At 51.8% G+C, this 27,249-nt stretch overlaps 1 protein-coding gene across 2 annotated transcripts in view; it reads right to left on the bottom strand.

Annotated features, from left to right (window-relative positions):
• Positions 1-27,249, bottom strand: part of spata20 (spermatogenesis associated 20) — a 36,151-nt gene that overhangs the window by 4,224 nt on the left and 4,678 nt on the right. For both annotated transcript variants that reach the window (XM_079757017.1, XM_079757018.1), the window contains exons 7-15: positions 27,017-27,147; positions 24,615-24,719; positions 22,733-22,807; positions 20,336-20,548; positions 19,836-20,028; positions 18,309-18,477; positions 13,041-13,249; positions 8,927-9,126; positions 6,894-6,974 (exon numbers count right to left, since the gene is read on the bottom strand). In XM_079757017.1, the coding sequence (XP_079613143.1) occupies positions 6,894-6,974; positions 8,927-9,126; positions 13,041-13,249; positions 18,309-18,477; positions 19,836-20,028; positions 20,336-20,548; positions 22,733-22,807; positions 24,615-24,719; positions 27,017-27,147 (1,376 nt within the window). The remainder of the gene's footprint in view (positions 1-6,893; positions 6,975-8,926; positions 9,127-13,040; positions 13,250-18,308; positions 18,478-19,835; positions 20,029-20,335; positions 20,549-22,732; positions 22,808-24,614; positions 24,720-27,016; positions 27,148-27,249) is intronic.

Here is a 27,249-nt window from a genome sequence, read left to right as displayed (position 1 = left end):
AGTAAATAAAGTCTGTAAAGTGACTAAACCCTAAACAAAGTCCCCGACAGTACATAAAGTAACTATGAATTAATGTGACTATCATTTTAGGCACAAACAAAGGATCATGGGCATCAGGGCCATATATGTAGTCATAAAACAACTGGTCTGACGTTAAGGTAGCCTATTCTATGCTTCTTTCACACCGCCTCCTATTGGTGCTAGGGGCGGCAATTGATGCTCGTGAAATGCGCACCGCTGCGCTTCGGCGCCGGTATGTGGCCGGCTTCAGGGTCACTTTAGCGATAACCCTTTTCTTTCGACTAGTCTCAGAGTGCACTGAAGTCTCACGTCGGATTCCCGGTTTGGGGATCCACACCCGATGCCGTTTCTTGGGACCCAGGTGAGCCATGCAAAGAGGCCGCACTTTACCTGAGCCTCAGATAAAACATTGTCACATCGTTTCACACTCCAAATCACGAGTAGAACTCTGCAGTCGATTCGCCTCGTTCAAAGCCTTGTTGCATAACTGGACGCATTACGGGCGAGTCTGGCGTCTAATCCACGAGTCGCCCACCGAGGGGCACCGGGGGGGTGCGGCAGCAGCGACGTACTCGGAGGCTCAGCTCCTTCTGTGCCCTGACTTCCATCCATCGTCCCGACTCTTAAGGAACAGAGAGGAACGTCGTTCGTCAGGATGGCGTTCCTCCCATCTAAGCACTCCCTAATCAGCGAGTGTCCCGGGTTGCGACCCAGAGTGATGGGGTGGAGACGCTGGCTGTGTTGTGAGCGGGGGCTGGCTGTGGCGTCCCGATACGACACCAGCTCCTCTCGGTTGTCACACTGCTTTCAACCTGCTCTCCGTCTGGCTGACAGGCAGAAAGACTAATGCTAATTATGTCGTTATTATGTGCTGCCGGTGGGGATTTTAGCAGACTCAATGCAGATATTATTACCCTGGGGATCTGAGCGAGTGAGAGAGTGAGGGAGAGGCTGGTGAAATAGTGAAAGGAATGGATCTCGGTTTGGCCTTGTGCTTTAGGAGACAATTAGATGAATAACGACGGGTTTCTATGCATTTGGAAAGCGATCTTTGCTGGTGGAGGTTTATGTCCTGGCTCAGGGGGGATGTTAAAACACCACCCGTCGCTATACACAGAGATGGGGTGGAGCGGGCGCCGGTCTTTTTGCTATGAAGTCATCAATAACGCATTTGAAGAAACTTGTGTACAGCACTCTTCTGCTGAGAGGTGAACACACGAAACCTCTACCACTTGGTCTGAAGGTGTCCATAAATACCAGCGTGTTAGTTTTGTATATCCACGGTTTGGACACAAGCTTTGTCATGTTCCATGAAATACCTCCTGCATTTATTTTGCCTGTTTTTTATTTCATGTTTTCCATTTTTACTTTTGCCATATTTTCCTGTTCATTTGCTGCGTAAACAGGGTGTTGTTGCAGGAGCTGTCCAGTGCCACACAGCAAAACATTCAGTGCACAGTCTCTCCAGCCCTGCTTGTGCGTGATGGATGGTTGTTTCACTGACTTTCGGGAGGAGATTCTGTGCAGCGGTCTCTCCCTTTAATCTCAGATGTTGCATCTGATTGTTGGGCCACAGCCTGGGCGTCCCTGCTCATAACCTCTCCACTCATTCCTCCATACATATTAGAGAGAGAGCCAGAGCGAGAGCGAGAAGGCGAGAGCCAGAGAGAGAGCGACAGAAGGGGAGTGAGAGAAAGAGAGAGACAGAGAGAAAGAGAGAACGAAAGAGAAAGAAGAAAACAGACAGAGAGAGAGAGAGGAAGAGAAAGCGCAAAGCGTCACATTGTTTTGTTGTTTTGCTCTTCCTGGGTCTTAATGTGCCCATAAAAAAATGATAAGTTAAAAAGAAATAATTGGATTGCTTGCATTCTTGTACAGAGTAACGGTGAGAGAGAGCAGGTACACAAAGGGAGAGGCGGACGAGAAACAATAGAAGACCTGGGAAAAGAGAGGAAGGGAACGAGGAAGGAAGGATGGAGAGAGAGAGGATTAGGAGGAAGAAAGTTAAGGAGGGAGGATAGGAAACGAAGGAGAGGACTCGTCGAAAGAATATACAGAGAAAGAGAGAGGGACAGAGAGATCAAATTCACAATCAAGGGAGCTGGAACAACCCTAATCAAGCCATACTGTTCTGTAATGGAAGAACTTTTGGAGACAATTCATCATGGCGAGTCCAGAGGCAGAGACCGTACTGACCCGCACCCCCCACCAGGGCTCTGACCGCTCCATTGACTCCAGCGCAGGGAAAACCCACATTTTAAGGAAAGCACGAACCCACCGCCACAGCACCAAAACAACACTGAGCCCGCCTCCATCGATTGGAACCAATAACGTGACACGGGGAGAGTACCTGCAGCCCCGCAGGTGTGAGTGAGCCAGGACGAGAGAGTGAGAGAGTGAGAGAGTGAGAGAGAGACCTAGCTTCTGGCTTTGTATAACTCATTCAACCTAGATTACGCTCAAAGTGGACACAGGCGTTGGAGGGCAACCTCCTCATACTGCGTAGGCCAGACGCTCAGAGAAGACAGCCCTGATGCCCCACAGCCCAGATGCCCTGATTGCCTACAGCCCTGATGCCCTGATACCCTGATACCCTACAGCCCTGATGCCCTACAGCCCTGATGCCCTACAGCCCTGATGCCCTACAGCCCTGATGCCCTGATACCCTACAGCCCTGATACCCTACAGCTCTGATGCCCCACAGCCCTGATACCCTACAGCCCTGATGCCCTACAGCCCTGATGCCCCACAGCCCTGATACCCTACAGCCCTGATGCCGTACAGCCCTGATGCCCCACAGCCCTGATGCCCTGATGCCCTACAGCCCTGATGCCCTACAGCCCTGATGCCCCACAGCCCTAATGCCCTGATGCCCTACAGCCCTAATGCCCTGATGCCCTAGAGCCCTGATGCCCTAATGCCCTGATGCCTGAAGCCCTAATGCCTGATGCCCTAATGCCCTGATGCCCTGATGCCCTGATACCTGATGTCCTAATGCCTATTGCCCTGATACCTGATGCCCTAATGCCTATTGCCCTGATACCTGTTGCCCTAATGCCCTGATGCCCTTATGCCCTGCAGCTGCAGGGGGAGGAGGTAATGGGGTTGTTCCCCTTTAAGAGGGGAACGTCAGCGGGCTGAACCGTGTAAACGTTGGACTGACCCGCAGACGGGCTCGGGATGCACCACCAGATGGGACATTAAGTAGTTATTAAGAACGGATAAGTAAAAACAACATTGAATTATTTATCAGTGCCTCGAGCTCACATTCAAGTGGAATGTGTGCGTGTGTGTGTGTGCGTGCGTGCTTGTGTGTGTGTGCGGGTCTGTCTGGTGCGGCGCTGGATCGTTATTTCACAATGAAGCTGGAGGCTCTGCTTCTTATGTTAATGGCTGCAGAGACCGGCCCAATGCCTGATGTGCCTCTGAACACACAGAACAGATACAGACCGCCTGAACACACAGGACATACACAGACCGCCTGAACACACAGGACATACACAGACCGCCTGAACACACAGGACAGACACAGACCGCCTGAACACACAGGACAGACACACACAGACCGCCTGAACACACGGAACAGACACAGACCGCCTGAACACACAGGACAGACACACACCGTCTGAACACACAGGACAGACACAGACCGTCTGAACGCACAGGACAGACACAGACCGCCTGAACACACAGAACAGACACAGACAGACCGCCTGAACACACAGAACAGACACAGACCGCCTGAACACACAGGACAGACACAGACCGCCTGAACACACAGAACAGACACAGACCGCCTGAACACACGGAACAGACACACAGAACAGACCGTCTGAACAGACGTCTCTCCCTCCCCTTGTCTAGATTCCCTAACCCTCTCGGTTATTAATATGTTGTTGTTGGATTCTGAGACGAAAGGGTTGAAAGCAGAGAGCAAACTATGTGTCAATCAGTTGTGACGGCGCAGTGTCTTTCGGGATTGTTTTGGCTGGATATATCACACACACAGACACACACACACACACACAGGAAAAGCCATTGTAAAATAATCCCGATCCTTCCTCCGCTCTGGGTGTTGCGGCGGATCTACTGGTGGAACGAGGAGTCATTTCCTCCCTGACGATTTTTACGATGAAATCTGTTGAGCAGAAAGCGCCCTGGGTTCCCCCTGGGACCGCTGGTATCAGCTCTGTCCGTGCACTCCCTCGTGTCGTTACACTGTGATCGTCTCTTTAGAAGCGCTGCTCGTCGCGCCCCTGGACCGACTCTGTTTATAGTTATGTGACTGGGTGAGTTGATGTACCTGGGGCAGTCGCGACGCAGAGCTCCTAACCCCCCCCCCCCTCCCCTCGCCTCCACACCGCATCTCCATCCCCGTTGCCGACAGCAACAACTGAGCTGATGACTTCATCAGTACCATAGTCGCGTTGACAGTTTTTCTCTTGGCTAAAACAAATGTTAGCCGCTCATGCACCCTCTCATGAATGCACATCGATCGCTGGTCACTGAGTTCCCCCAATGAAAACCCCCTCCCACAGAAACCACAGGTCCTCATGCACAGACACACACATACACTCACACATACACACACATGCACTCGAGGCACATCGATGCCTGCTCGCTGAATCTCCCTAATTAAAACCCTCAGTAAGCTGTGAGACATGACCAGTGTTAACCACTCAAACCATCAGTAGGATCATACACCAGAAGACATTCCCAGTAACGCCCCGGCTGTCACACTGGTGAGAGAACCATCATGCCAAGTGGTAGAGGGTTCTAGTATCTAGCTTTCACGGATCAGATTGTTTTGAAGTTGGAAGCTCGGTAGTTCATTACGTTGTTTTGTACAATCAGCTGAATGCATTAATAAATGTACAAAGTTTGATGTTAGCCGTAGCGCTGTAGCCATTAGCGATGACAGCGATGTGTGCTGTTGTTAATTAGAGTAGAAATAAAAACAGGGCTCACAACGTTTTAATGAGCTTGTTAAAAAAAAAAATCAAGCATGAGAGAGGAATAAAAGGATACGGCTTTATGAGCTGATCAATCTGTCACCCCGGCTACTGAGTCCTGACTGGGAGGTGTCAGAATGATGGGCAGGCATATATATTGTACCAAAACAATGCATGCGTGTGTATAAAACAAAGTCTACTTCAGCATACAAGTCTCTCTCTCTCTCTCTGTCTCTCTCTCTCTTTCTCCTTCTCTCTCTCTCTCTTTCTCTCTCTCTTTCTCCTTCTCTCTCTCTCTGTGTCTCTCTTTCTCCTTCTCTCTCTCTCCTTCTCCTTCTCTCTCTCTCTCTCTTTCTCCTTCTCTCTTTCTCCCTCTCCCTCTCTCTTTCTCCTTCTCCCTCTCTCTCTCCTTCTCCTTCTCCCTCTCCCTCTCCTTCTCTCTCTCTTTCTCCTTCTCTCTCTGTCTCTCTTTCTCCTTCTCTCTCTCTCCTTCTCCTTCTCTCTCTCTCTCTCCTTCTCCTCCCTCTCTCTTTCTCCTTCTCCCTCTCCCCCTCTCTCTCCCCCTCTCCCTCTCTCTCTCTCTCTCTCTCTCTATCTCTCTCTGACCTGACATGTCTGCCGCACTTTGCCCTGATAAAGAAGATTCATCTTTATTTCAACAGGTCAGAGAAATGACCTGTGTGTGGGAAACGACAGATTGGGGAACCGAGTGTGTGTGTTGTGTGTGGTGTGGGTATACGTGTGTTGTGTGGTGTGGGTATAGGTGTGTGTATGTGTGTGTCTATCACTGGGAAATTGCTGCTGTAACTCAATGGCGTAATTTCAGTAGCAATGGATCGATTAACACTGAACCCAGTGACCACTCTCACACAGCGAGGGGTGTGTGCGTGTCTGTGTGCGTCTGTGTGTACGTGTGCGTATGCGTACATGTGTGTGTATGTGTGTGTTGCTGATGATTTAATCTCCGCCTGGTAATTACAACACAGGATTGAATATGCGGTGTCATGCAGACTCACTAACGAGCTCCGTGTGTGTGCGGCGTCCTCCCTAACCTTCCTAGTCATTCCTGGATGAGGTAGTCCCGGTGCGCTCCAGAGCGGAGGGCTCTGGTGGGAAACATGTCCCTGAGCCGGGGGAACACACACCCCGGCCTCAGCACTGCGGCGCACGTCTGACGCAAACTGACAGCTGTCAAACACACTCCAGCCAGGTTATGTCATCGCACATTATGACACACACAAACCCAATCACACACCAGAGCATGCATACACAGATCCCAAACACACACACACACACACACACACACACACACCAGAGTTGGGCTGACTAGGGCCGCGTTTGGAGGTGTCAAAATGCCTTTAGGTTCAACTCATGACTGCATACTGAAACTTTTGTGAAGGATGGCGGGATTAGGGGAATGACCTTTAAGGCACACTGGGACCGGCCAACCGCCCACGCCCTGTCCCAGCCGTGTGTGTCTGTGTGCGCAGGCTTCGCAGTATGTGTCTGTTTGTGCGTGTGCCCTACAGGCCATCTATATGTTGATGAGTGCATGCATGCTCATGCTTATGTGGTCTCAGTGTGTGCGTGTGTTTGTCTGTGTGTGTGTGTGTGTGTGTGTGTGTGTGTGTGTGTGTGTGTGTGTGTGTGTGTGTGTGTGTGTGTGTGTGTGTGTGTGTGTGTGTGTGTGTGTGTGTGGCCATGACAGAGCAGGCTGGAGGAGAGACTCCATGCAGTTTGTGTCACAGCTTGATCTTATTATTTCAGGGTCAGGCAGTCATGACTCACAAGCTAGTTAGGATGACACGTCATTCCATCCCTCACGCACACACACACACACACACACACACACACACACACACACGCGCGCACACACACACACACACACACGCACACGCAGCCAGGACGGAGAACACTTACCTTGTGCGGTAAGTAGAGGGAGCGGACGGTTGCTAGGAGACCGGCGGTGTCTGGGGCATCCCTCTCACCACAGATGACAATCTATCGCAATGAAACGCATGAACAAACACATGAATATATAATGCACTGGAAACACGCTGTAAAACGAGGGCAAGAGAGTAGGGGGGGAGAGAGAGAGGGAAGAGGCCAAGGAGACAGAGAGAGAGAGAGAGAGAGAGAGAGAGAGAGAGAGAGAGAGAGAGAGAGAGAGAGAGAGAGAGAGAAGGGTGAGGGGAGAGACAGGGAAGGGTAAGGGGAGAAAGAGAGAGAGAGGAGAAGATAGAGTAGGAGCGAGAGTTTGACAGAGAAAAGAAAGAACACTATAAAAATAGCCGGATTCTGCCGGGGTAGGGAAGGAGTGAGAATTGACAGAGGAGAGAAAGAGGGAGGGAAGGAGGGACGGAGGGGGAGAGGGGGGGAGGTTAACGAGGGAGGCAGGTGTGCCCTCAGAGCTCCCGGCTCGTTTCTCGCTGACCCCGCCCGCCCTGGGTGACTCCTCCCCCACAGGTCACCCCTGATGGACAGAAGACTAATGATGCTCCCTCTCCCCCTCCCTCCCTCCCTCCCTCCCCCCTCCCTCTCCATCCCTCCCTCCCCTTCTCCGCTGCACTGTATTAAAGGCAGGGGGGGGGGGGCTCCAATCTACAGGGGAAAAGTTATACGGTGAGGAGGTGAGGAGGTGGGGGGGGAGAGGTGTTTTGTTCAGAAACTAGAACAAAAAGACCACCAAAGGAAACCAAAGAAAGGGATGTCACATCCATCTAGCAGACCCGCGTCTGTTCACCCCCATATCTCCCTTCTGTCAAACGTGACCATCGATGACTGACTACCGCCGCCTGCTGTTTCGGAGACCATCGTTAAAAGGCGATCCGTCCCCGTCTCGTCCTTCGACTTCTTCAATTACGCTCCCAGACTCCGGAGTTGGGATGAGCCAAGATGGCTGCCAGATTTTTGTCCCCAAGAAAAGCTGACTGTTTGTAATGAATGGCTTCATTAGAGTGAGGCAGATTCATGGCTCCTGCCTGCCTGCCTGCCTGCCTGCCTGCCTGCCTGCCTGCCTGCCCCCCCCAGGGACCACGTCGCACCGTTCTCTGGACTGATAACACACTGGCTCACGTAAGCGCCTCGACGCGGCAGAGAGGAGGAAGGATAAGAGTGCGTCTGGCCCTGAGGGGAACGTTTAGATCAATGCCCTCGTTGTGTTTTGTAACAGCGACGTGTTCTTCAGTGTTTGACGAGTGCTTGGTTGGAGTTCATTCGCCCAGACGGCCGAGTTCCACACGGGATAGGGTTCTAACGGAGGTACGGAGGGGCCGGGCCTGTGGTCCGAAGACACACCTGGAGGGTCTCGAACTCAAGCAATCAGGAAGTTAAACCTTAGTTATAGCTGCGTCATTTAAGAATGTGTTTTTCCAATGTGGGGGAGCATAAGTAGACCGGATTAAGATGACATCGAGGGAGAAGTTCCCTGGATGGATTGACTTTGAGAACATTTCTGCTTCAGCTATTTTGCGATGTGGTAAACAGCTGCAGTAAAAAGGTTACACGGTGCAGCTTAAACTCTAAAACGTGTTAAACCAGGGCAAAGCTTAGCGCTCTAAGGTAACTACTCAATGTGATGGGGCTGCGTCGGTTCAGGTGTGTGTGTGTGTGTGTGTGTGTGTGTGTGTGTGTGTGTGTGTGTGTGTGTGTGTGTGCGTGTGTGCGCGTGTGAGCAAGTGAAGTGAGGGAGTGGGTGAGCGATCTGCAGTGAGTGGTTGAGTGTGCCAGTGTGTGAGCATTTGAATTAAGTGTGTGAGCGAGCGAAGCGAGCAGGTGAGAGACTGTTTGAGCCGGTGTGCACGCATCTGAAGTTAACGTGTGCGCGAGTGAAGTGAGTGGGTGAGTGAGTGAGTGGGTGAGGCGAGCGGGCGAGCGACGGGAGGGAGGGAGGCAGAAATAAAGGGAGAAAGAGAGAAGCAGGGGAGGAGGGCTGGCGCTGGTGGAGTGCCGACCTGCTGGAGGGTGTGGTGCTGGGCCAGAAGCGCCCGCACCATGTGGGGCAGGGCGATGGGCACCCTGGTGAGGCGGTCCGAGAAGGCGGCCAGCAGGTGCTCCGCCCGGCGGGCCCAGTCCCGCCGGGCGGTGTAGTGGGACAGCCGCAGCAGGTTCAGCGCAGACACCGAGTTAGCACTGGGCTCTGCCCCGTCCTGGTCTGGAGCGAGGGGGACAGGGGGACAGACAGGGGGACAGACGGGAGGACAGGGGGACAGACAGGGGGACAGACAGGGGGACAGACAGGGGGACAGACAGGGGGACAGGGGGACAGACAGGGGGACAGACAGGGGGACAGACGGGGGGACAGAGGGACAGACAGGGGGACAGACGGGGGGACAGGGGGACAGACGGGAGGACAGGGGGACAGACAGGGGGACAGACGGGGGGACAGACAGGGGGACAGAGGGACAGACAGGGGGACAGACAGGGGGACAGACGGGGGGACAGGGGGACAGACAGGGGGACAGACGGGGGGACAGACGGGGGGACAGACAGGGGGACAGACGGGGGGACAGGGGGACAGACAGGGGGACAGACAGGGGGACAGACAGGGGGACAGACGGGGGGACAGGGGGACAGACGGGGGACAGACAGGGGGACAGACAGGGGGACAGACAGGGGGACAGACGGGGGGACAGGGGGACAGACAGGGGGACAGACAGGGGGACAGACAGGGGGACAGACGGGGGGACAGGGGGACAGACGGGGGACAGACGGGGGGACAGAGGAGAGACAGGAGAAGAAATGGTTGGATTGGACATTCGCTCACCGTGGCCACGGCCCGGGCACACCCACGACTCCCGGCCGCCACGACTCCCGCCGTGCCCAATGAATGAATGAATGAATGAATGAATGAATGTCCAATCCAACCGTTTCATCCTCAATTCTTCTCTTCTTGGCCAAGAGATGTGACGTTGATTTGTTATCGCCACAAAGAGCACAGGCACTGTGCTTGTTCCGCAATGTAAGCACCTTGCTGTTACCGCCGACTGCCGTAGATGGGCTCTGTGTCACCAAGCCAAGGAGGGCGAGGCCATGAACACTGATTCACCAACTGACGTCAGTTGGTGAGGCTTTTCTAATTCGCTCGTTTATGCGTCTATTTACTTTCATTTGCTAATGCAGGCAATCGAGGTAGAAGAACATTTTCATGTTCAGCATGCATATCCAACTCTGAGTTACCTATCGTATTTCAAAAGGAACAAGATTAAACGGTTTCTCGGGGAATGAAACCTTTAAACACATATCCAATAGTGTAACGTCATGTATAAGGTTTATGGTATGAGGGGACATACAGAGAGAGATGCACACTTTAAAACAGCCATTCTTGATTCAACTACCAGGTTTACTTATTACGCACGCATAAACACTGATCCAATATATATGTATATATATACATGAGGTCAAAGTTGAACTATCACTACTATACAACACACTTTTAATAAAAACAGTACGATTTTCCAACTGTATGGTAACACAGTATGTACAGGTTTGCATTGGCCCAGTATAACCATCAGGTGATCCACTGGGGACTGAATACACCAACCCAGTGAACTGTACGACCTCACCCATCCCCGAGGAGACTGTCGTCATGGCTACCTCCGTTTCAGAGATGCCAACAACAAAATCAGATTTGTTTTTTTTCTATCATTTATTTGATTTCTTTCCTCATAAACTAATGGACCTCGCTGGACGATAGCCCAGGATGGAGACGGCGAAAGGCAGGCCGTCGGTCAGAGGAGGGCGACGCCAAAGCATTAGCTGATGTTTGTTCACCGCATGGCTACCGACACACTGACGTCACTTCCCAGGATGTTCCTAACGACCCTGAATGAGAACATGACCCCCCCCCCCCCCACCAGGAACAACAGGGCCATAACAGACACCGTCTAGTCGGAGTCCGGATCCTGGAGCCAAGATGGTGGCGTCTAGCGGGCGACTGCACGGCTCGGCAATGTGAAGTGATTGGTCCTTATCTCCCTATCAGCGACCAATGAGAGGCCAGAGGCTCACTTCCCACCCTGTGACCTCATTCAACATGGCTCTCTGTGTGTGTGTGTGTGTGTGTGTGTGTGTGTGTGTGTGTGTGTGTGTGTGTGTGTGTGTGTGTGTGTGTGTGTGCGAGAAATGAAATGAGATAAAGGAATATCAAAAGACGTTAGAAGATGTAAAACAAAAATAACACACCATTTTACTTGGCACCAAAGGGCGAAATAGGTGATGTACTTTCCAACACAGACACACACAATAACACTGGCAGAGCACTCCCAGGAGGAGATCTGCTGCTGCAGAGAGATGTGCAACAATGTTCAGAATAACATTAGCTTTGGAGTCTGTGCTCACTTGGACCAGAGAGGAGAAGGCACGTGGTTCTGAGAGCACATTCCCCTCATATCTCCGTCTCTATCGTTGACTAAGTGCGAGCGCCACACAGTACTCCACTCGGCTGGCTGACTTTTGGCTGACCTTTAGGACGGCGATGATGAGATGGACACAAGAGCCTCCTGAGGTGCAGTCTGTTCATCTGCCACTTCGTCCAAACCCCGTACTCTTAACCGTACCCAACACACACCCAGACCCCCCTCCCACACACACGCACACACACACACACACACACACACACACACACACACACACACACACACGGGTGTCGCGGGGTAATCCATCTCCCGGTGACAGTGTGTGTGACGGGGCCAGGTGTCTCTGATGGGATCCCGACCCCTAAGAGGCCCCGGGGGCCATAATGGCCGCCGTCAATCCCTCCAGACCTTTGGCTGTCAGCCTCGATGAAGCGGCGAGACGCGGGACGCTGTGTACGTCTGTCCCCGTGTGTACGTCTGTCCCGGTGTGTACGTCTGTCCCGGTGTGTACGTCTGTCCCGGTGTGTACGTCTGTCCCGGTGTGTACGTCTGTCCCGTCTCCTGTCATCCCTCGTTTGTCAACCGGCCGCAACAAGGAGAACCATTAGCTGCGCACACGCACACACACATATATATACACCCATACGTACAGACGCGCACACACACACACACACACACACACACACACACACACACACACAAACACAGGTGCGCACACACACACACACATATATATATATATATATATATACCTACAGGTGCGCGCACACACACACACACACCTGAGAGAGAGGCTGCTCTTTCTGGAGAGCGGCCTGTGTTACCGCAGACCAGGAACACTTAGATGTGGCTGAGAGTGGACGTCCCACAGTGTTTGGCTGTCTGGAGGCTGGAGAACGCCATGCAGCACAACGTGAACGGGCCGAGAGACGCCGACTGAATTAAGAGATCTCAAGAAGAACGGTCGTAAGATTAATCTGATCAGAGCCCGACGGAGAGAGGAGCGCTTCAGGAAGACAAAGAAACCCCAGAGGAGATCCAGGGGAGGAAGAACGTCTCTGAGTGCCGGCTCTCTGAGGAACCAGGCGCTCTGCGTTAGAGAAGAACGACGCTCGCTTCATTCTCCGCCCTGGTTCTTCTTCCGTCTTCAGATCAGGCTCCACGCTGCGGCGCCGAGACTCCAGCGGAGAAGCACTCCAGAACTCTGAAGACGTTTACAGAATTAGATCTCAGAGCGGCGCACGGCAGCTCGGAGCTGAGTGCTACCTTGAACTGAGGAGCTGAGTACCCATGATGTAGGAGCGGGGTTTCAACGCTGGTTATCTGGGAACAGAGAGGGCTGAGTGCCAGAGGAGCGTTGGTAGGAAGGCCGCTGATCAGAGGCAGGCTCCCGGCGTGCCTGTCTCCGTCGGAGCCGCGGTGGAGATATCGGTCCTGGCTCGGCAAATCCGGAAGGATTTTTGAAACGACTAAATGAGCGTCAAATGTGATCTCGGCGGCTGTGTAACGTGCTCGAGGCGGGGTTTATGACACCGGTTCGAGAGGACGATCGATTGATCCTTCACCTGAGTGGAGCGCACACCTTCGGAGGCGACGGGGTAGTCTGGTCCCAGGGGGATCGACTCTGTTCGCTCTGCCATCGGCCTATTGACGCTGGTCCACCATCCGTCTGTCTGTCTGTCTGTCCATCCATCCCCCCCCCCCCCCTCACCTTGTTTGAGCTGCAGCAGCAGGGTGGGGTCGCTGGGCTGGCTGCAGTAGTAGCCTCCCCCCTGGGCGTCCCAGAACAGGACGTCCTGCCGCAGCTGCAGCTCCTCGGCCCAGCGTAGCCACTCCGTCTGCAGCGTGGCCTCGTACAGGTCCAGCAGCCCGCACGCCACGAAGGCGTAGTCGTCAAGGAAACCGGGGATGGGCGTCGGCCTGTTTGAGGAACACACCATCAATAAACAAAAAACAAAACCAGGGGAGCATTTCAATAAGTGCACGGCTGTTTCCTATGTTTCCTATGCTCTACGGCACCTGTTAAGTGTAACCGTTAACATTGTTCCCCCCCCTCCCTAATTGGACAGCAACGTCTCCACCTGCGTTCTTGTGTCACTCCATTACAAGGAGTTATCCTTTTACTATAATAAGTAACAGTCTGAGAGACGGAGGACGCTGTTTCTGGGGAGGGAAGATTTACAATTACATTTAACGTTTATATTCAGGGCATTTAGCAGATGCTTTTTTATCCAAAGCGCCTTACAATCAGTACATTTTTCAGAAGACAGAGAAAGAACAATATATCTCTGTCGGTACAGTAAGGGTGGGAGGGAGGGAGGGAGGGAGGGGGGTGTTCATAGTGTCAAGCACTAACAATCGCTAGGTTAACCCATTCCCCGTATACAACAAAGATAGCTAGGATAAGATGCTACACCATAGTACTACACACGTACTATAGTTAAGTGCCAGGACGTACAACATACAGTAGGTGGGTAGGAGGGGCGTGGGGGTCTAAGGGGGGCGGCTATGCAGAATATAGGTGCTGTTACACGTTGCTGTTGTTGTTGGTGATGTTAGATGTTGTTGGTGGTCGGTTTTCTATTTGACTCTTCGTTCTGCGTTTGACCCTCTTCTAGAATATGAGCACGCATATTAGAACATGGAGAATATCCAGATAAATATTTCAGTGTTTCCAGCAGACTTTGATTCAAGCAGACGATAACGAGCTGGAGTATAAGTGTTGGACGCCAGAGGTCGTCGAGTCAGACGGGAGGGATTCCGGCCGCACCGCTGTGGGTTCAGTTCGACTCTGATGTCAGCGTCGGATTTACATAACTGTGTTTTCAGTTGGATGCGGATCTCAACACACACACGGTTCTTGTAGAGGAGGTAAAATACTTCCCCTGATCATCCCATCAATCGCCTCTTATGTCCTCCATAAACCCACAGCCCCCTTAAACCCCACATATACCTCCAGCACCCCCCCTCCGTACACACACCAGACAACCCCTCCGTACACACACACCAGACAACCCCTCCGTACACACACACCAGACAACCCCTCCGTACACACACACCAGACAACCCCTCCGTACACACACATCAGACAACCCCTCCGTACACACGCATACACACACATCAGACAACCCCTCCGTACACACACCTCTCCCCTCCGGTGTGTTTCAGCTCCTCCTCCTGTCTGACTCTTCCCCCCCCCCCCCCCCCCTCTCGCCCCCCCAATGGGGGGTCCCAGCTCAGCGGAGCGTGTCCGGAACGCCGTGAAGACAGACAGGACATTCCCCACAGCCGCCTCATCCCGGGGGGCGGTACCCCGACGTCTGCTCCCTAGACCCCCCCCACCTCCACACCTGTCACTCCTTCTCCTCAACCCTAACCTCTCTCTCTCTCTCTCTCCCCCTCTCTCCTTCTTCCCCTCTCTCTCTCTCCCTCTCTCCCTCCCTCCCTCTTCCCCTCTCTCTCCCCCTCTCTCTCTCTCTCTCTCCCCCTCTCTCCCTCTTCCCCTCTCTCTCTCCCTCTCTCCCTCCCTCCCTCTTCCCCTCTCTCTCCCCCCCTCTCTCTCTCTCTCTCTCTCTCTCTCCCCCTCTCTCCCTCTTCCCCTCTCTCTCTCTCTCTCTCTCTCCCTCTCTCCCTCCCTCCCTCCCTCCCTCTTCCCCTCTCTCTCTCTCTCTCTCCCTCTCCCCCTCTCTCTCTCCCTCCCTCTCCCTCTCTCTCTGCGTGCATAAGCAGGTGAGCGAGTGAACGAGCGAGCGAGACAATGGCCAGAGATCTGCGGTGTTCCTCCTCGTGTCTCATGGCTGGAACTAAGGAGGACTTCTTTATTTATGTACTCATCCATTTATTAGGAGGGAAACAGAATTTTGGTCTTTGAAAATGGGGTTACCATGGCGACCGGCTTCCCCAACTCAATCCACTGCCCACCCCCCACCCCCACACTCCCAACAGCCACTGTGTCTTCTATTCTTTAGGAAGCACACACACACACACTCCATCAAATCCAAACACACACCCCCACACAAAGGCTTTCAGAAATATTTAAAACCAGTCCATTCGCACCGTGAATCTTAAACGAGTCAGCGGTACCGAGACACACATGGGGTGAGGAGCCACCCCAATGCTTAATGACAGCACCTGGAGACCCAGAGGGTAAGGGCTTCATCAGGGCTCCATCAGGGCTCCATCAGGGCTCCATCAGGGCTCCATCAGGGCTTCATCAGGGCTCCATCAGGGCTTCATCAGGGCTCCATCAGGGCTACATCAGGGCTTCATCAGGGCTTCATCAGGGCTTCATCAGGGCTCCATCAGGGCTTCATCAGGGCTCCATCAGGGCTCCATCAGGGCTCCATCAGGGCTTCATCAGGGCTCCATCAGGGCTCCATCAGGGCTCCATCAGGGCTTCATCAGGGCTCCATCAGGGCTCCATCAGGGCTCCATCAGGGCTTCATCAGGGCTTCATCAGGGCTCCATCAGGGCTCCATCAGGGCTTCATCAGGGCCTCATCAGGGCTTCAAGACCAGAGGATTAGATCGGTGTGGCCGCAAGTCCTCCTGATTACAGGCCATCGTTAACAAGTGACCTTTACTTCCTGTCACATGATGTGTTCAATCCACCAAATTAATCCTGAAGAGAGAAAAGCGGCAGCCAAGGAAATCCCACGTTTGTGTCCCAGGAGGGTGCAGGGGTGGGGTGGGCGAGAGGAGGGAGGGTGTTTGTGTTCCAGAACCATGTTGACGGAGGTCAGGGTGAAGGAGGGGCGATGGAACAAGAGAAGAGGAACGCATCGACCAAGATAGATCCCCGCCGGCTCGTTAACCGCGTGCTGTCGTGGGTACGTCGATATTTTACTTCCTTACTCCTTTCAAAACACAGCAAAGCTTGAAAAGAAATGCATCCACGTCCGTAGGGTAGTATTAGACCTGAGGTCTTCATGACGGTTGGATAGGCATGTATTGACAGCCTTTGACTTAACTTTATACATTGAGTAAAGTAAAGTAACGAGTTAGATCCAAACGAAAAAAATCCTATTGCGATGTTTTGCAATTGAAAAGGAATGTATGACTGCTTACGTACGACTGATTTGTTGTCTGATCGTAAACGGATCAACGTGATTGGTGATTGGTCAATACACAAACTGTATCTAAGAACCCTTAAATCTGAGTAAATTATGTTATATCAGACTTATTATTATTTTTATATACGAATACGATACCTCCACAACAACACAGCCTATTACCCCAGTTAGTGGAGGCAGCCGCCATCCCTCCTGCACACTGGGCCCGTGGCCAATATCTGCCCGGTGTGACAAGTTTGATTTAGCGGGACACAGAAACGGGCCAAGCACAGAAAACACTCATAATAAAAACTATAAAAATGTAATATAATAAGAAAACACAGGCCTAGTGAGCATCCTCCACACAGACGACACCTCGCAACGTGGCCAGGATGAACGAACATGAAACCGGGACTGTGTGTGTGTTTGTGTTGTGTGTTGTGTGTTTTGTGTGTGTTGTGCAGGCATTTAGATAACATCCTTCATCGTTTGGGTTCTGGGACTCCCTGCCTGTCGGTCTTCCTGCTGATTCGCTGCTTTCCCGCCGTAACTAGGGCGCAGAGCCGGCCATGGCAACAGAGTGGGACACCTGGTGCTCTGAGAGCAACAAGCAGCACTGTGTTGCTCTGCTAGACCATAATAATCCCAGCACAATGCATGTATGGGCGTATGCAGTAGGGATACAGCAGTGATTCACTTCTTCTGCAGAGGTAAAGCTTGCTAGGGGTAACACCACGACTTCTGCCGGGGATAACAAGAGCTTCTCCACCGTTGGTTCTCTCCTTCGTTCAGCCGGTACGATGATGGACGCCCTGGAGACAGGCAGGGCCTGAGGGCGTCCATCCATTACGGACGGAGTGTGAACATACCTAAACTGCTAAAATGCAGACATTACTGCCTCTACACCGGGACAAGATGAAGAACTATCTACACTCACCCCCTCAATTCCATCTCGTATAAGGAAGCAGCTCAATTGTATTTTTCAAATCACTGAACGAATCATCCTTCAACGTCCGCCCCGGGTGATGTCACTTCCTGTTTCTTACCCTCATATTCTTATTCAGATGTAAATCAGGCCTACGTTGGTTGAAACGCTATAGGCTAGCAACTGAGGCTAGCGACCGGGGCTAGTGACCAATGCTAGTGACCGAGACTAGCAATCGAGGCTAGCGACCGAGGCTATCAACCGAGGCTAGCATTATGTAGCATATTATCCTAGCTATCTGTGTTGTAAACAGGGAATTGGTTAACCTAGGAATTGTTAGTGCCTGGCACTTGGTTATATGAACATCCTTACTGTACCGACAGAGACAAATATACTTATTGTAACTCGCTTTGGAAAAAAGCGTCTGCTAAACGCCCTGAAGGTAAATATCTGTGTCCGGCGTCCTCTTGGCTCATCAGCATGTCATAATTAATCATCTTTGACCAAGAACAGTTGGAGAAGAACTGGAAAATCCTGCATAGAAGCCGTCATGTTGGCAGAGTTAATCATTGGGTACTAGATGGGGCCCTCGAAAGCTGCAGTATGCTAGGCTTAGATCAGCCGTTATCATATGAGTGATGTGTGTCAGACATGTCATCCATCCACCAGCTATAAGTGAGTGAAATGTTGTCAGAATAACTGGATTTTGAGTTCCTCTGCACGAGATGATTCAAATTGTAGACGGCTCCTGCCTCATTTCTGACCCATCAGGGCATCTCTTCCATGATTGCTCATTGGTTCTCCAGAAACGTGGAGAAGGAGGGAGGGAGTGGATGTTTATCAGCGTAGTTTCAAATCTCAACTTCTTCTGCTTTCTCCCTATTGCAAGACGCTTTGAACATCAAACAACCCATTGTACTCCCCGAGCAAACAAACAAAAGAGCCTAAACTAACTCCCCATCGGGGTGTGGGGGGGTGTGTGTGAGCCGGCGGCGGTCCCTTACGTTGACTCCACCTCCATCTGGTCGCCGCGGTAACAGGAGCGCAGCATGGTCTGCCGCTCGGCGTCCCACAGGTGCTCCTTCAGGAAGCGCGCCGCCCGCTCCGCCCGCTGCAGCAGAGCCTCATCGCCCAACGCCGCGCCGACGCACGCGAAGCCCGACAGCATCAGGCCTGGGGGGGGGGGGGGGGGGGGGAGGAGAGGAGGGAGAGAGAGAGGAGGGGAGGAGGAGAGGGGGGGGGAGAAGAGAGGGAGGGAGGGATGAGGGGGGAATGGAGGGAGGAGGAGAGGAGGGAGAGAGGGAGGAGGGGAGGAGGAGAGGGGGGGGAGAAGAGAGGGAGGGAGGGATGAGGGGCGAATGGAGGGAGGAGGAGAGGAGGGAGAGAGGGAGGAGGGGAGGAGGCGAGGGGGGGGAGAAGAGAGGGAGGGAGGGATGAGGGGGGAATGGAGGGAGGAGGAGAGGATGGAGGGGGGGGGTGAGGAGAGGAGGGAGAGAGGGGAGGGTGAAGAAGGGGCGGGAGGGAGGGAGGAAGGAGGGGAGAGGGACAGAGGAGAGGAGGGGAGGAAGGGAGGAGAGTGGGAAGGGAGGGATCAGGGGAGGATGGGAGGGAGAGAGGAGAGGAGGCAACGGTTGAGTGTAGTCGAGAATCGAATCGCCGACCAGGCTAAGGAGTGTGAAATGAGTGGTGGGAGGGTCCACCGCCCCGCCCCTCTCACCGATACAAGGGGCCACCAGGGTGCCGGCTTTGGGGTTCACCTCCCCAGCTCAGAGCTTTGAAGTCTCCCTCTCCCTCCCCCCGTCGCCCTCTCTGTACAGAGCTCCCTTTCCTAATTTGCACTTCCATGAGGCGAATCAAAGTCCCAGGGTGAAGAGAAACCCGGCCTTCAATACACTGCAAGGGAAGACGGATAGGCCCCTTCATTGAGAGAGAGAGAGAGAGAGAGAGAGAGAGAGAGAGAGAGAGAGAGAGAGAGAGAGAGAGAGAGAGAGAGAAACGAAGAGAGCAAGATACGAAGAGAGCGAGAGAGCGAGAGACCTGGGGGGTTCTGGTGACTCAAATTGCGGTTTGCCCGTGTTTGTGTGCGTGTGCGTTTTCCCTGGATTCTGTTATCGATCTTATTGCATGCAAAGCCACTTTATAATTGAGCAAGGCGGCCGGTTTGTGTGCACGTGTGCGTCATCAGGCAGACAGCCCAGACACAGCAGCGTATGTAACCAGTGCTGTCACTCACAACCTGTCAGTCCCTAAAGAGCTCTTTATGGTCCCACGCTCACGCAACGCAAGGGGGTCACGGACCCCTATCGTCCACCGCAAGGGCCGGACGTGCGCCTCCCAAAAATCATAACCTCCCGTCGAGGCGACGCAGCAGCGAGGGCTGTGATTGGTCCGCTCACTGAAACCCGGCGCAGAACCATAAAAGGTTCACGACTGCGCGGCCGTGGCGTTGCGGGAATGTGGGTCCATGAAGAGGCCTCCACGGCGTTCCCTGGCGCGCGATGGAGACGTCCGCGCGGACCAGGTCCTCTTACCGTTCCACGAGGCCAGCATCTTGGTGTCCAGATGTGGGCGGGGCCGGGTGCTCCTCACGGCCGCCATCTTGGCCCTGGCGGAGGCCAGCAGCTCGGTCACCGTGGCGACGCTCAGGCCGAAGCGCGCGGCCGTCAGCTCCACGGAGTAGCGCACGATGAGGACGTTCTGGCCCTGCAGCTCACCATGGGGGTCCTTGTGTACGGGGGGGGGGGTTATAGACGAGGTGTGTGTGTGTGTGTGTGTGTTTTGTGAAATTAACTACAGTAATAAGGTTGTTCCTACATATATTTTTGGATTATGAATATCTATCCAACTAGACATCTATCTATACATATATCTTTCTATCCATCTCTATACATATATAACTTTATCTATAGATATCTATTGATCTTTTAATAATCAATCAAGATTTTTTTAAATCCCCTTCTCAGTTACCAAGCCTCACAACAACAAAGTGAACACAGAACCACATGAACACCTGGTCTCCCCCCCGCCCCACCTGCTCTGGCTCCACGTTGCCCTGCTCGCGGACCCCGTAGTGGTGCATGGCGACCTCGGCCAGGCTGGCGCGGCCCGTGGCGCCCGGCAGCACCTCGCCCAGCAGCTCACGCAGCTCCGACGCCGTCCACACGCAGAACGCCCCCTCCCGCTTCTCCGGCCCCCCGCCGGCCGGCACAGAGTCCGCGTCCTCCGCGCTGTAGAAGCCCCCGGACTGTGGGGGTAGAAGGTTAGGTCAACGAGCGCCGTCCGGGCAGCCATTGGAGGTCTTAGAGGTCGTATCAGCGATGTTGGGTGAGGTCACTCCTGTCGGTGTTTGAAGCGAGATCCCAAACAAACAGCCAGCTCGCCCCCCCCTTCCGTGTTTCGTGCATCCAGTCAAAACGATCGTGAACGCAGCGCAAAACCCCACAACACCCCCCCCTTGTCGGGGATTGGTTGGAATCCTATTTATTTAGGTTTTGAGTGGTTGGTAGTACCATTTGTTTTTGTGTACGATCTCGGGGCACAGGCGGCCCACAGAGACGCAGCTTTTTGACGGCCTGCTTATGAGGCGGGCAGCTAGCGGATCGCGAGGAAAGATCAGACGAATGTGATCATTTATGCTTCGGCCTAGCAACGCTGATACAACCTTTGAGGAGTCTTGACAGTCTTCAGGGTTTAAGAACAAACGTTCACGCTGGGTTGTGTAGGAGCAGGTGTAAGGAGCGTGGCCTTCGATGAATGTGCTGCTGGGGTAAGCAGCCTGCAGAGAACTAGCAGCCTGGATAAAAGTCTTGAGCCGGAAGGGTTGGAATGTCCCCTCTCTTCTACCCACTTTTTACTAAACATTTTAGTAAATAGTAACACGGAAGAGTTGACCAACACTTCCGATGAGACTAGAACGGAGCCGTTTTCAGCTGAAAAAGGGGATTTGGGCGTTAACGAAAGGTTTAAAGGATTCTCAGTGCAAGCAGTTCTGGGACAAACTGGACATTTTAGTATTTGTTAAGGTGGAGCCAAAGAACTACCAACTACTATCACACACAAAAGCAACCCCAGGAAACTGCAGAGAGAAGAGATAATGTTTTGAGTGCAGTTGTGTGCAGACGACAGCACTATTATAGCTGCTGTCTTCCTCTTGTTTGAGTGAATGATGTTATCACACTCTAGACTACCTTTTAACAGTTGCAGAGCTTATTGGACGATGGACTTTAAAATGGTTCTTAATGCAGAGAGAAACAAGTCACTTTATATCAGTCAGATAACATTGACGATGGGCACACTGTGACAAAGCTGTCAGTGCATGCTTGCCCGTGTGCATGTTGGGACGTCTCTCCTGGGATAGCAACACTTTGGCTTCAGTCAAACCAAAGAGGAGGGATTTCACCGTGTTAGGGAGCCTTGTTATCCATCTCCTTGGTGAGCTACGTCTGATTAACACTTCTGAACAGACGCTGCATCTCTTAAGGTTACACCAGGGGGCGTACTCAAAACTAATCAGTCGGTTTCTAAGCCAATCAACAGAGGTCCTTACCCTTGCTTGGTTTTACATTTACATTTAGGGCATTTAGCAGACGCTTTTAACCAAAAATAATAATAATAATTTGTTTTCCCTTAATGGACCGAACTGTCGTGGCCCCTCACCGTTTAATAAAACAAGGCCGACATCGCTGTATTCCTAATATACATACGGCTATATTCTTATTCATGAAAGCAAATATTTCTTCTCAATTTTCTTAAAGGTGCACGAGACTAGAACCATACATCCTACAAATACGTACAAAATGTTATTCCAGGAGGAATGCCACCTGCTTCCAGGTAACCCTGTGCGAAACGCTTCCACGACACAGCAAAAACTGACACACAATATCCGGCCCGGAGAAATGACTTGCATGCCGTAATAACTAATTGCCGTATAATTACATAATAAATCTTGGGGAATATAACGATCACAAAAGAGCACGCGTCTTAATTGCGTGTGCCCCTCGGTGCTGTCCAGTCATCAATCAAAAGAAAATGGCCGCCACGCATGTAGAGTCGGGCTGACCCAGAGAAAGAGAGAGGGAGCATGTGAGTGAACGAGGACTTGAGGCACTTTGTCAAAACCCAGGCAGCTGGTTGACCTCAACCACACACACGCACACACACAGGATGAACCCAGACACATTATTAGAGGCGGTTTATTATATTTTTCCAATTACTATGTTCTTTGGAAAAGGCAAAAGAATATTAAAAAAATACAGTGACACACATCGGAGATAGGTCGGGTCAATTGAGTGGGAAGGTCTCCGTATGATTGATGTGCGCTCTCACACACGCGCACACACACACACACACACACACACACACACACACACACACACACACACACACACACACACACAGAGGAGTGCTAACAAGGGAAGGGATGTCTCACCTTGTCACTCAGGTCTCTGGAGACGTAGGCCAGTATATCCCTGGCCACATCCGCAAAGAACTGCTCTCCTGACACCTGGAACACACCAAGAACATCCCACAATGCACCTGTGTAGTGGGGTACCTGCTGCATGGCCTAACCTTAACCAAGACGCTTTCTATTATTTCCATACACAGACATAGGGTAGCATGGCGTTGCATGAAGCACTGTGCTCACAGCAATCGCCTCACAACCAACCACAAGTCTGCTGGGGGAGATAGCTGGTCACAGCTGCCTCACCTGGCCGAGTCTGATTGGACTCTGGGGCCGGGTGAGGCTGCACACCTGTTGCACATTGTGCCATCAGTGTGTACAGGTTAGTCCAGCCATCCCCACAAACACACTCAGGGAGAGATCTCCTCCATGGCAACGTGGGGCACCAGCATCATTATCTACAAACATCTACAATAAACCGTCTCTCCAACCCCTCCACCCTGATTCCTTCTGTCTGGAGGGGCCCTGTTAAAGTCCCCGAGGTGTAGGGGTGTAGCAGCCACCTAGGTGGCGTGCAGCAACCTGCTTTCACATTAACTTATTTATTTATACATCGCTTGCGCGCATCTGCGTGTTTGTGTCCAAATTAAAATAGAGATGTTCCGATACCCTTTTTTTAATCAGCTTTTTCTCTTTTTTTTTTTTTTTTCCCCCTCCAGATACCGATTCCGATTCCTGAACTTGAGGATGGGCCGAGACAGAGTTTATAGCGATACGGCATCAAGCATTGGAACAACTAAGAGCACCTCTTCTTATTGAAGGGATCTCTACGATGACAGCAATGTTAACTGCCATTTCAGGCTCCCTGTCTTTGAACCTGATGATGAACATCTAATTCCTAACGGCGTTATTTGACTGTGCTGTTTACTCCCAGGACCGCCTGCTTGTCCGAACCACCCGGTCTGAACGGGCAGGGAGGGTAGTGACTAGCACCCCAATACTGAACCCTTGATATCTGATTGCGGATATCAGCCACAACAGGGCACAATACAGATGTTTACACGGCTTCAACAGAGGTCTTATCATGGTGCTCCGTATCAGCAGGGTGGGGGGGGGTCGGGTTGGGTAGGTTTACACGGCCGAGTGCGGTCGTATCAGCCAGGCAACGTGAGTCAGCGTGGAGGAACGGGTATTTGGTAAAAAAAAAGAAGCTGAATCGAGCATTTCCGATTGGTCAATGTCACACATCAGGGCAAACAATGGGGTTATGAAACGAGACGCCCTCAAGCTGCTCCCGGTGACAGACCCCAGCTATTGTCCCCATCGTTAATGTTCTCTGCTGGTTTTCAATGCTGCCACTCTGCTTCATTCATATGGCATTCGTTTCTAGGGAGCCTGGAATCTCGCTCGTGTCGTTTCCATTCCCGGTGGCTGCTCATTGTGTTCCTGTGCAGCGCGCGACGACACGTTTCTGATGGGGTTGGAACCTGAGTGGTGGAATACGCATGTCGCCCCACAGTGGGCGCTGTAGAGCATTGGCAAATGGTACATTTGAATAAATGACGTTGTGTTCTGTTCACCGCGGACCTTAAGATACTAAACCATGACTTTGGCGTTAAATCACAAAAAAAACAAAAAAATCTCAATATCATATCTAAATATTTTATGAAACGCAATCTTCACAGAATCATTTCAACATTGTATCATGTGATTCCTGCTGACTTCCTTCCCAAGTTAATATCAGTAGTAATTATAGTATATCGTTATAGGCTTTGTTTTAGTCATCAACTTTTAGGTGAGATGCACGTCTACATCTCTTAACATCTGTGAATCTTCCCCATTACAATACCGTGTGTGTTTGTGTGGGTGACCATTAAAGCACCGAGGAGACCAGTGGGGAAGCACCCACCTGGAAGGCGGTGACGTAGGCCACGGCCAGCTGGGCCTGGTCGTACAGCATCTTCTCAAAGTGCGGCACATGCCAGGAGGCGTCTGTGGAGTACCGGTGGAACCCCTGAGGGAACGGTTAATGGTAAACAGACGGCATTTATAGGTTAGCGCTGTTCTAACCAGCGGCCACTCAAAGCGCTTTACATTACTGCCTGACATTCACCCATTCATGCACACATTCACACACCGACGGGTGTCGCCACACAGGGCGACAACCACGTAGGGCGACAGCCAGCTCGGCGGGATCAGTCAGGGTGAGGCGTCTCGCTCAGGGACACCTCGACACTCAGCTAGGAGGAGTCGGGGATCGAACTAGCAACCTTCCAGTTACCAGCCAACCCGCTCTACCTCCTGAGCCACAGCCCGTAGTGAGTGTGAGACCGCATTCAGACTTTGTTTATTTCAGGCCACCTTTAAGTGTCCGGACTAAACCCATCAGGATTGATTACAGATGAGATTCTCTTCCACAGGGGATTACAACGGCATTAGATCGCTGCTATAATGCAAAGTACCGGCACTTCAGAATCAAAGTGCTATTCTAAGAGTGTTAAGTAGTCGAGTAGACTATTTTATATGGACGGACAACAGAGAGGGAGAAAGAGAGAGACAGCAGGGGAGAGAAACAGAGAAGAGGAGAGAGACAGAAGGGGAGAGAAACAGGCAAGTAGAGAGAGACAGAGAGAGAGTATATGCATGTAGTATATGAACTTGTATATGCATGGCAGTTCAAATATGAATTCATCAGTTCAATTTAAATTCTCTGCCTTTAGTATACCAAATGAACCAACCACTATAGAACAACAAGCATATCTTCACTGTTGGGCAGAAACCTCGTCTCCATCATTCGTCTTTTAAATTGTTCATAAATCCATGGTATTCTTCACCCTTTATGTCAGACTGAAGCTTTTACAAATATTGAACCAATGAAAAGCATTCAAAAGCATGTGACTAAATCTACTAACATCCATTGGCTCCTCAAACTGTCAGCAGAGCTCCTAGCCCCGCCCTGCCTGCGCTTCCCTCACGAGAGCTCAGTGGGAGGCGGCTCTGGTCTTACTGAGCACTGCTGCAGCTGCAATGCAGAACTGCCCGTTTGAATAAGTTCAGCTTCTCCTCAACTCCAAGGAAGACCAAGTCTATAAATGTTTTAGATATTTGAGAAGTGGGATCGGGGGTGATTGTAGGAGTGCATTTGAGGATTGCACACAAATCTTTCATAGCAAGAGACTTGGGAACAATGTATTCAACTTAGCGAACACATACTGTAGGTACAATAGAAACTGCAGCCTGATAATGTGATGCAGTTACTGCCTCACATGCGGCCGTTCTGATTAACGACGGACAGAACACGCAGCCCCACATTCGATGTCCAACAACCTCTTCACCCCATTCGAGCGAGATCTTGGTAATATAAGAATTACATAATGAGACATGAAAGTAGCAGACTGTATATGAAATAGTTAATACCAGCTTTGATAGTGTTATGTTATTTCAATCCGCAAGTGTTTGGCATTTATGTATCTAATTATGCTTTCTATTTTGTGCATCATTATCATTATAACATCATTATTTTCTGTATGACAATTTCTGTTTTTCTTTTACATGTTGTGTAAAAGACATTTTACACATCATTCAATCAATCAATGATGCGCTATTGAATTATAAAAGAACGGGGTTTCTCTAAATTTCCTGGAAAGGGATGTTCCAGCCAACCCCCCGCATTCAAAATGAGAACAATGGGAGGAGTCACAGGGAGGCACCAGGGAGTGGAGGATGGTGGTGTATAGAGTAGAGTGCTGTGTTCCGATATCCGTACTTCCATGAGTACACTTAAACATAGTACACTATCCTGCACACTCAGTATCCGAGTCCGAGGTGCACTAACTGGAAGTTACGATCGGGACCTCCGCCTGGGCTCGTCAGCCGCCGAAAACATCCCGCTTTGAACGGTGATCCCTTTATGCCTAGCAGCTATAAAACAGCTAAAAAATTACTCCATTAACACAGGCTATGTGGAGAATACGCCGACGTTGGCTCAGCCTGGCTCCGCCTCTTCCGCTACGTAGCTAAGATGGCTGCCGTTGAGTACGAAAAGTGTCCATCCTTCCACACTCCCTTTTGGAGTACCCCATCCGGGTCCTTTCAGTACACTTCTTTTCGCCCCGATCTTAATTGGAACGCCCTACGCTCTCAACCTAAGTACAGTGAGTACGGATGGTGTTGATATTGGAACGCGCCCTACGTTCTCAACCTAAGTACAGTGAGTACGGATGGTGTTGATATTGGAACGCGCCCTACGTTCTCAACCTAAGTACAGTGAGTACGGACAGCGTGGATATTGGAACACGGCCCGGGGCCCACCTGAGCCACGTGGTCGTGGACGCCCCCCAGGGCCATCATGCGGAGGGTGTGCAGGGTCATCTGGAGGGCCTCGGCCCCCTCGGTGGTGGAGCGGTTCAGGGCCCAGTACGACATCAGGAACATCAGGTTCACTGGAGGGGGACCGAAGGGGGGGGGGTCATCAGAATGCATCATGGGATATGTTGTGGCCAATACAGACAGACAGACAGACAGACAGACAGACAGACAGACAG

The sequence above is a fragment of the Pollachius pollachius genome, assembly GCF_949987615.1.
Source record: "Pollachius pollachius genome assembly, chromosome: 19".
Lineage (NCBI taxonomy): Eukaryota > Metazoa > Chordata > Actinopteri > Gadiformes > Gadidae > Pollachius > Pollachius pollachius.
Note: the sequence above shows the minus strand (reverse complement) of the source record. Positions and strands in the feature narration are given on the sequence as shown.